General features: G+C 46.5%; 1 protein-coding gene across 1 annotated transcript in view; it reads left to right on the top strand.

Moving 5' to 3' along the window:
* The window catches only part of Adamts17 (ADAM metallopeptidase with thrombospondin type 1 motif 17), a 302,714-nt gene that overhangs the window by 275,286 nt on the left and 16,493 nt on the right, over positions 1 to 10,935 (top strand). The window contains exon 21 of the mRNA XM_005357779.2: positions 4,503 to 4,655. Within this exon, the coding sequence (XP_005357836.1) occupies positions 4,503 to 4,655 (153 nt within the window). The remainder of the gene's footprint in view (positions 1 to 4,502; positions 4,656 to 10,935) is intronic.

The following is a 10,935-nucleotide window of genomic DNA, read 5'->3' as shown; positions in this document are numbered from 1 at the left end:
AGACAGATAGATATACTGAATACCCATTGACCTTTTCGTTCTCCTTTGGACATGGTTGAATTGTAGCATGGTCAAGTTGAGTAGCTGATTTCAAAGCTTTCCCTGAAATGCCAGGGCAGCTCTTACACTTTGCAGGAGTTAGGTGCTGGGAGGGACAGCCTTTGGTATGCAAGTCAGAGTTACAAATCTCACACTGAAAAACCTGTTGGAAAGCAGTCAAAGCCAAGGCCTAAGTTTTAAGTCGGAAGGCCAATCCTGGAAACATCATTTTTTTCTTTGCTGAAGTCATCCTTGAAGGCTTTGCCTTGGCATTGCAATTATGTTGATTGTTTGGATATAAAACAAACAGAAAATAGCTATATAAAGGGATGGACTTCTCCTGGTTCCCCAAACCTAGAGTAGTCTGGGAAACCTCAGGAGGCTGGATCCAAGACACTCTTCAGTGTGGAAAATATTTTTAAAGTTCTCTTTGATTGCCAAACATAATTATTTTGAATAAAAAAGTATTCGGGACATTTTTAATGAACAGAAAGCCTTCCATTGGCTGCTCTAAACTGAAGTTGGATTTCAGACAAATTTTAAAATGCACCTATTTAAGGACTGGAGCCCTTATCCTGCCCTTTATGATATTTGATGGAAAGGGGAACATTTAAAATTGGTTGTTGTTTTTTTCTTTATATGCACTTAGGTTTCTAGTTTCTTATTCATGGGGATCTTCCTCAGTACTTGAGATACAGGCATGTGAACGCTCCTCCCCTCCCCCAGGCCAGGGCATCCCCAGGGTTTTGACCACCTTGATCTCAAACAGGATTTGTACTTCAATCAGATAAAATCCCCAAACTCTACAGGAAAAAAATAAATCTATTCTCACCTAAAGAACCAAGTCATATTACAGCCTAGAAGACCACCTCATGGGAAGTGTGACCCAGAAAAACAGGATTTAAAGACATTGCTCTATGGCTGTCCCTCTGCATTTACCTAATCCTAACCCTGGGCCAGTGTCCACATGGGCACACCTGGTACTGCCGGCCTAGAACATGGAATCTAATCACATACACCCCTGTCTGCTTGAATTGTGCCTGAAGCTGGTATTCTGTCCCTCTGCTATAAGCCAACATGCCTACACCCCTTCTGCTAAGAACTGACTGTCATTTTCTTATGGGAGAAGAGATTTAGAAATGTATTCACCCAACAGTGTTGACCACCCTCGCCACCCACCTCCCCCCCGCCCCCAGCTTCTTCATGACTTTATTGGAAGGAGGATCAAATATCAGAAAGAAATAAAAGGTTTGTGGGAGCCCTCTTTTCCTCAGCTGCTTAACCCCATCCTGGGTCCTTTGCAACAGCCGTCTGCACCTGCTCTTCCTCAGGGCCTAGAGTCTCAAGGGAATGGGCTACTGACCAGAGGGTGGAGTCCAGCCTTAACCAAGGAAACAGCTGGACAGCAGTGACTGCTACTCCAGAGAGTGGCAGACTAGTGTAGGACAACACAGGAACTGGCCATGGGCAGAGGTGGTAACTCGGCCTTGGTTGGTGAGAAGCTCTGGGCGCAGGTGCCAGGACACAGACCACAAGCTCAATGGAGACATGGCCATGTGGAGAAACAGGACAAGCTCTCAGAACAGATACAGAAGGGCTCTAGCAGGCCCAAGCATGGCACTGGCAGGCCTTGTCGTCCCCCTTCCCTGTCCCTCACCAAACCGTAGATCACATCCCTAAACCTAGCCACAAAGGTCTATTCCCTTATTTGACCACTTCCTCCTTCTGAGGCTGACTACCGAGGTCCACGTACCAAAGTACTGAAGTCCAACCACCAGACACCCCTCCTTTTGGTTACCCTAATTAACATGCCCAATCCAAACAAACCAACTCATCCTAACATGGGGTCTCCCCTTCTCCCTTTATAAACTGCCGTTTGCCTATGGGCCATATCTGCCCACACTTTATCCAGAGGCAGTTTTCCCTTCCCTTTTTCTCCCTTCTCCCTTGTCTCCCATTCCATCTTTGTTTCTCTGGTGCAAATAAATCTTCTGTGCTGAGAACTTGGTTTTGGTGTATCCTGTGTAAACTCAGGCCCTTTCAGAAACCATCACTACAGTGACCTGGACTCAATGCAATGGCCCTGCTAGGCCAAGAGGACCGACCAGTACCCTGAAGTCTGCTATGGAGTGGTCCCTTACATCTGAGGTCACTTTCAACTAGCTCTTTTCCAGGTCCACATTGTAGTAAGAAGAGTGGCGGGCTGTGTCCCGCCACCCGGCTAGCTTAACCCCCCAAATAATTACACAGAAACTTTATTCATTTAAACACTGCCTGGCCCGTTATATCTAGTGTCTTCTTGGCTAACTCTCACATCTTGCTTTAACCCATATCTAGTAATCTGTGTATCACCACGGGGTCGTGGCTTACCAGGAAGATTCTAACCTACATCCATCTCAGGCCGGAGAATCATGGCGTCTGCCACATTGCCTTCTTCCCAGCATTCTGTTCTGTCTAATCTGCCCACCTAAGGACTGCCCTATCAAAAGGCCAAGGCAGCTTCTTTATTCAACCAATGAAGTCAACCACAAATATAGGACCTCCTACGCCACCACACACATATACACATGTGCTTCCCGGCAAGTCCAGGTGACCACTGTGCTAAGGAATGTGTTTGCCTTTTGAAACAAGCCAGTTTAATCTCAAAGTACCACAGGAGGAAGAGTCCATACAGGACTGGAGCGATGGCTCAGAGGCTAACAACACTGGCAACTCTTGGAGAGGGTCCAGGTCCACCTTCCAGCACCCACATGGTGGCTCACAACTAGCTTTGACTCTAGTTCCAGAAGATATAATACCCTCTTCTGAACTCTGAAGACACCTTCATATATGCGGGGCACATACATGTACTCAGTCATACACATACACATAAAATTTTAAATAAAGAAAAAGCTCACAAGAAGAAGGTAGGTAGATACTGTTTTAGGATGAACATCAGTTACACAAATGCCAAGAACAATGTTTGTCCTTTATGTATGTGTCTCTGTGTGTGTGTGTGTGTGTGTGTGTGTGTGTGTGTGTGTGTGTGTGTGTTTTCTGGACATGACGAAACTTTTCAAAAGTTTAGGTCATTATCCCTCAGGCACTGCAATGGCCTGCTACACGTGATAAACTGGGCTAGCCTGAAATCTCCTCTGCAGAATGCAGCCTTAGCCTCCTCCACTTCTGTGTGGGAAGCTGGTGCTCCTCGTGGAGCCACACATAACAAATCAAAAGAGGATGGCGGCTCTCTGAGCCGCGGTCTGTGTTCCTTCTGCCGTCTGGCTAAGGGCAGGAGACCGCATCCCCTCTGCTCACCCACCAGCTTGTCAGCCTCATCAGTTACACTCTCCCAGAGATGACGTGTCCTCTCTGCCTGAGCTTCCTCCTACACCGAGAGCCGTGTGAGGACCCTCAACAGCGTGCCTGCCCACGGGGCAAGATCCAGACTTATCCTAGAGCACCTAGTGTCCCCATGTCCTGTCAACTCCTCCTTGGACTCTTGTCTCTCCTTTTTTTGTTTTGTGTTTGTTTTGCCTTTTTGTTTTTCAAGACAGGGTTTGTCTGTGTGGCCCTGGCTGTCTTTGAACTCACTCTGTAGACCAAGCTGGTCTCAAATGCAGAGATCCTCCTACCTCTGCCTCCCAAGTGCTGGGATTTTACAGGCCTGTGCCACCACTGTCTGGTTTTGTTTTGTTTTGTTTTGGATTTTTCGAGACAGTGTTTCTCTGTAGCTTTTGGTTCCTGTCCTGGAACTAGCTCTTGTAGACCAGGCTGGCCTCAAACTCACAGAGATCCGCCTGCCTCTGCCTCCCAAGTGCTGGGATTAAAGGCTGTTTTTTGTCATTCCTGGTTGCATGAGGACCCTGCAGTCTCGAGTTCTTGAGAGCTTGATCATCATTTGTGATCCCTCGGGCTCTGCCCAGATCCCCTCTGCAAACTGTTCCATGTCCTGTCTATTAATAAGTAAACTCGGCTATTGTGCAGAGTGTTGATCTCTCCATTCTTAGTATCCACACTGAAATCCCAAGCTTGTCTTAGGAGAAACACCCATGGTTTCTAGCTCTTGCCAATGTCTTTGCCTTGTGTATCTAGAGGCCAGGTGGCTCAGATTTGCCGTCAGAACCCCACTTGGCTCCAGCTGGCCCCTGCTTCTTCTGCCAGCTCATGTGAGGTTTGCCCTTTCAACTCCTGCCCTGAGTTGATCTTTTAGACCTGGCAGCTGGCCATTAAATTCTGTTTCCCTCATTTGACCACCTAGGTACCGTGAGTTCTTCTGAGTCCCGTCTATCCATTACTGGCCACCTGGCTAGGGTCCCCTGAGGGAATAACAAGACTGAAGACCACGAGCATTTAAGAATGGCTTGTGTCACATCATCTTGTCTGCTTCTCCACGTGGGCCTGGTACACAGTGGGGAATTCAGTGATGTTAATGGACTTGAGCTGAACTAGAATGTACCAAGCACCTCTGCTGTGTCTTGCAGTGCTCTGCCAACTGTGGCAAAGGGACCCAGAAGCGAACTGTGACCTGCACCAACTCTCAAGGGAAATGTGACGCGTCCACAAGGCCGAAAGCAGAGGAGGCGTGTGAGGACTACTCCAGCTGCTATGAGTGGAAAACCGGGGGCTGGTCTAAGGTGAGAATAGCGTGCTGGGTTTCCATCCCGCCACGGCAGTGTGAGCTAGCATGAGCTCATAATGAGGCAAGTTCACTTTCTTACCCCACCCCTCAGAACTGTACTTGCTGTTGAGCCTGCTTGCATCTTCCCTGCTCTCTCCAGCCGGTCAGCAGTGTTTCAGCTTGCTGGGAGCATCCCACTACAATATGTGCAATTTGGAAGCAAATCAAATGCAGCCTAAAGTGTACAGTTGGTGTTTCTCAGCAGCCCAGCTTCCCCTTACAGCATGCTGGTGGTACCCAAACAAACTACCATGAGCCTATCCACATAGCTACCCATCAGGAAAGCCTCGCAACCTAGGAGCTAGGTTGAACAAACCCATTTCAAGGCCTAAGAAGTACCATTTATTTGGTAAACAAGAGCCTAGAGGCTACAGGGTTGAGAAAGCAGGAGATGTCAAAGAGCTGGGGAAAGTTAAAATGGCAATTGAATGTTTTTTAAAATAATGTTTCTTTGTCAAAACCGTGTGTGTGTACAGTTTCTCTTGTAACCCCAGAGCTGGGGAAGTGGCAATCCAAGGATCCTTGAGGCTTGTTGCCAATCAACCCACCTCACCAAATCAATGCATTCCATGCCAGTGAGGAACCTGACCAATGAAAAATATGGATGACAGATGAAGAACCCATATCTAAGGTTGTCCTCTGGCACCTACATCCTTGCACACCTGTATACACACCTGTATGCACATCTGTATGCACACCTGTATACACACCTGTATACACACCTGTATGCTGCACCAAGGCTCTCCGGTATAGTTTCTTATTTTATTCCTTGCTGTTTGAGCCATAGTAGCTTTGGATGATTCATATTTACCGAGGACTAAGGACTGAGGCCTGTGTAAGGACTAGTTTGTAGATTGTCCCAAGAGCGTTGTTGCAGAGACACTTGGTCTCTCATGAATGCAGAGAGTATATTTGCTTCTTCATGGTCTCAGCAACTGAAACCCTCTCTACACTTTCGGAGTCTCCACCCAAGGATCCCAGAAGCAGCTGCAATCGCTTGACCTGCACAGTCAGTCCAGTAAACATTTCAGAGTCTGTTGCTAATGTCTAAAACTGTTTTAGAACGGTTCCTGAAATTTTGGATTTGGGTCTTACTTTAAAACATGGCAATACGTCCCAGGCAGGCAGTTTGGCTCTGCATCTGGCAATGGCCTGTCTATTGGAACTCTGTACCTCCAGATTCTGGTACCTGCAGAAATGTCCATGCTATCCATGTTGTCCCCAGCCTACATCAGAGCACAGACCCTCCAAAGGCTTCCAGTGCTGAATAACCAACCCAGTGTCACCTGCCTGTGGACAACCGTAAATTTGGAGACCAAAAGACCTTCCTTAGCAAATTCTGACCAAAGAAATAGAATTAAGGCCATCAGTCCACCACCCCACCCCCAAAAAAAATCAATACAACCCCAAGATGAATCTCCAAGCAGAAGAAATTGAACATCAAAGCCATGGAAAAAGAACTCTGCTACCCTTAGAAGCTATGCTCACTGAGTGGAAACAGCAAGTGATAGGTTCAGGGCCCCGACTCCACGTGTGTGTCTCACTCTCCCTCATCTTTGGTCCGTATCTCCAAGATGAGGATCACAAAGGCTGTCTCGGCCTCTTCCTCAAAGATGCTCCTGCATTCTGAGGTGTAGATGAGGACACTCTTAGACAACTAAGCTCAACTGCCTAAAACATGTCACTCAGTTCACCCCAGGTCCCAAGACTCTTCTCACCAATTTGACCTGGCCTCATTAGCCAGACTATTCAGACCCAGCCTGGCCACAGGGAGTCTTGGGCATGATGCAGAGTAAGTTCTGAGTTATACAAGCCCATCTACATTGAGGAATACAATGCAGATGTTTCTTTGCTTTGAACCTGGGTCTAACATCCCATTATTCTCCAGCCTAAAAAAATAACTTTAGGAGAATGTTTGAGGCCCTTAAAGAGGAAATGAAAAATTCCCTCAAAGAAATGGAGGAAAAGACAAACAAAAAATGAAAGAAATTAATAAATCCGTTAAGGAAAACCAAGAAAAAGCAATCAAACAGATGAAAGAAACTATTAAAGACTTGAAAACTGAAATGGAGACAAAAAAAAAAAACCACAAACTGAGGGAATTCTGAAAATGGAAATTGTGAGAAAATGACCAGGAGCCACAAATACAAGCATAAACAACAAAATATAAGAGATGGAAGAGAGAATCTCAAGCACTGAAGATACAATAGAGGATATAGACTCATCAATCAAAGAAAACATTAAATCTAACAAAAGCTTAACAAAATATTCAGGAAATCTGGGACATCATGAAAAGACCAAACCTAAGAATAAAAGGGAGAGCAGAAGGAGAAGTCCAACTCAAAAGCACAGAAAATATATTCAACAAAATCATAGAAGAAAACTTTCCCAAACTAACGAAAGATATGCATATGAAGATACAAGAAGCTTACAGAACACCAAATAGACTGGATCAAAAAAAAATCCCCTCGCCACATAATAATCAAGAGTGAGGATCTATAGAAAATACTGACCTCTGCAGATGTTGGACATTGTACAGACTGAGTGGCTATGTATGTTTGTGCCAGAATCAGCCACCCCAACTCGGCCACAGCAGATCTGGCCAGTGCACCACCAGCTTACAGGCCTACGGATTTAACTCCATGCACCAAGTCAGGTCTCACAGAAGGTTTGCTCTGCATGAGAGCAAAACCCAGAGATGCACAATTGCAAGTGTGCATGGGTGCACAGGGTGTGCTGGGAGCAAGGTGGCCCTGAAGGAGCATGGAAGTCATTCAAGAGTCACCTCCAAAACTGCTTACTCCACCACCTTCTCTGAACAGCCCCCATCTAGGTAGAAATGTACCCATGGCTTTCCTTTTCTGGCTATTATTTTGAGAAAGAAATGTAAACAGAGACTGTGCTTTCATTTCCTGGCCACCAAAACCCAAATAATCACACAGAAACTATATTAATTACAACAGTTTGGCCCATGGCTCAGGCATATTTTTAGCAGGCCCTTACATCTTAAATTAACCTAGTTTTATTAATCTATGTATTGCGGTGAGGCTGTGGCTTACCGGTAATGTTCTGGCATCTTTCTCCTTCGGCAGCTACATGGGCGTCTGCCTGACTCTGCCTTCTTTCCTCCTCTATCTCTACTTGGATTTCCTGCCTTGCTATATTCTGCCCTGCCATAGGCCAAAGTAGATTCTTTATTAACCAATGGCCATAAAACATATTCACAGTATACAGAGGGGAATCCCACATTAATAGAATTCCCCCAGGGGCCCCTTTACTCCCTCTCCAAGTTACTGGAACTATGAATGTGGGTGCCCTGGGATGGACCCTCCCCATGGGTTTTCTGTTGTTCACACTGGACTGCAGTTTTAGGACTGCAGTGTCCTCTCCACCACCCCATTTTGCAGGGAGTGTTGCTGGTTTGCCCGTGGAGTCTGCTGCATTTTCAAACCAATTGCTGTGGACTATTTTCCTGTGACTAGTAAGCAAGCCACCTAGATGGGAATTAGAAGACTAGCGGTCTGGACCCCCATAATTGGTGGGAGGCAATGCCTGCACAGCCAGTACAGAGAGGAGGCTGGGACGGGGGCTCTCAGAAGGTATGCCTTCCTACCTGTGCAGTCTCAGGCCACTCCCACTCAAGTGCTGTGAGAACAGCAAGCCTCTCCCAGATCAACAGAAGAAACCACATACTTATAGATGCTGTCCCAAGGGTTGGCACCTATGTATACACGAGGGTGAAGTGAAAGCACCCATCTAGACAGCTCTGGCAGCAAAAGGAAAGGTTTGCTGGGGAACCAAAACTTCCAGGCCTTGCAGAGAGAAGAGAAGTTGGACAAAGCCTTGCCAGTCTCACTTAAGAAGCTATGTTGTGGTGGGAGGTGTGCAAGCAGAAACAGCCTGGGAAGTAGAGAAGTTGTGTGTGGGAGGGACCATTGGCCGAGATGGCCTGGGTGATAGCGTCGAGACTTTGACCTGGGCAGGCTTGTTTAAGTTACTAGGGGACTAGATGCCCAATTACCAGAGATGGTTAGCTATGGGGGTGAAGGGGTAGATGAGGGAAGTAATGGCACTTTCTAACAATCAGAAACCTGCTTCACAAGATTTCTGACAAATTCCAAGTTTAGGTGGTAACCTTTCTGTTCACCCAGTCAGAGGTCAGCCTGAGCTGAGTTCAGACTGTCATTTAGGACGCTGTCAGCAGGGCTATCATTGTAGGGGCCCACTTTGGACCTAACATTTCAGGCTTTTGTTGATAGTAAGGGACAACTGTAGTCTTCTAGCTACTTCTGGCTAAATGGAGACATGCAGCGGGTTGGGAAGGGCGTCTTCTTAACAAGTCTGGAACACCAGTCAACGGTGGGGAGGCAGACAGGCAAACTCGGGTAGGAGACCAGGAGAAAATGTTAGAAGCATCTGGCTTACTGACCTTTGGGTTATTTTTACCATTTCTCTCCTGAAAGATCCTGAAGAAACCGGAACAATCATTATTACAAGAAGTATGGATATCAGTGGGCCAAGGAGCTGAAGGATTTAGGGACTCCATCCAAGGAAAACCAAAGGGCTCCATGAACAGATAAGACAGATTCTGCTGCAAACAGGCTTAGCCGCAGTAGGAGGAGGCCCGGTGGGGCAGGGTTTAGCATGGCTGGATATATTATAGAAACTCTTCCATCTGTCTGTAGGCTGACAGAAATTAGAAAGCTCCCACAGAATATTGGGATCTAAAGTAGCGTTAGATGGCCAGTTTAGGTTGTTATCTAAGGGGTACTATTTCCCATAGCTGAGGGAGAGAAAAATAAATAAAATAAATGAGACCCAATGGCTAATTTGTCTTCAAGAATTCTTGAGACAGAGCAAGGGTCAAATGAATTGGTTCAAACCAGTCCCAGGCCTGTCAGCCCAGGGATTGGGAACCAGGGCCCAGTAGCCTGAGGAACAAGAGTCCAAGACAAGAAACAACACCAGTCCTCAGCCATGAGGAAATGTGAAAGGCAAATGTCAGCTAAAGTTGACCTGGAAGACCTTACCATTTTGTAGTCGGTTTAGTGCACAATGATATGGCAGACAGCAAGTTGGAAGATGGTCAGGGTCCAGGATCCCCATGTGTCTCAGCCCATCTTCCCATGGGCAGGAGGGAACAAGGAGAGAGCCTGGCTGAGTCACGTACCAATGTTATGATTTATGCGAGTGACCTTGGTAGGTCCCATGGTGGATGTGGTACCACAGCAGGTAAGGGACAGACAGATATGCCATGCCGAGAGAATTTGGGTATGGAGAGTTTAGTGGGTTTTGGGAGAGTAGGGAGTGGTATGGGAAGAAAGAGAGAGAGAGAGAGAGAGAGAGAGAGAGAGAGAGAGAGAGAGAGAGGAAGGGAAGAGTGAGATAGACAGAAAGCTGCCTCTTCAGAAGAACAGCAGGCAGAGAGAGACAGAAAGGAGCCAAAGAGGGTTTGCCTCAGTGGGGAGACAGAGAGAGAGACAGAGACAGAGACAGAGACAGATAGGGGGAGTGGACATGGCTTGTCTCTTAAAGGGACAGGGTACCCAGGTGACTGGGCAGGTCAGCATAAAAATCATAACACTCATTGTAGAGAAAGCAGTTACTAAGTGTCTGCAGACAGTTCGAGCAGACACAGCAAAAATAAAGCCTGAGGGCCTGGCGGCGGTGGCGCATGCCTTTAATCCCTGCACTTGGGAGGCAGAGGCAGGCCAATCTCTGTGAGTTCGAGGCCAGCCTGGTCTACAAGAGCTAGTTCCAGGACAGGAACCAAAAAAGCTACGGAGAAACCCTGTCAAAAAAAAAAAGCCTGAGGAGTTATCAATACAAACATGACCCTCTACCAAGACCCACATTTCCTGGCAGGAAAGAGAACAAAGGGAAAGAAGAGGCCGTGGGCCCAAAAGCTGGTTCTGGAACAGGAACGTGAATACTCTTTCCTCAGTCCTGTTGACCTCACACCGCCACCTTAAGAGGACTGGATAGATAAGGATGGGGTGGAGCCATATCCAGCACAGGAGAAGTACTTAAGTCCATATTTAAAAAAGAAAACAAAGGAAAATTTTTTGAAGCTGTGACAATGATAATTTCAATTATCATATGTGAAAAAGCTTTAGCAACTAGTACTTATAACTCTGACCAAGACTAGATTGATAACTTATCAGCACTCCATCAGTTAATATGCTAACTTAGAACAAGTTTTAATATCATTTGTATCATCTTTAAGTTTCATTTTT

Source organism: Microtus ochrogaster, chromosome 22 (genome assembly GCF_000317375.1).
Source record: "Microtus ochrogaster isolate Prairie Vole_2 chromosome 22, MicOch1.0, whole genome shotgun sequence".
Lineage (NCBI taxonomy): Eukaryota > Metazoa > Chordata > Mammalia > Rodentia > Cricetidae > Microtus > Microtus ochrogaster.
This window is presented reverse-complemented; position numbering and strand designations above follow the sequence as displayed.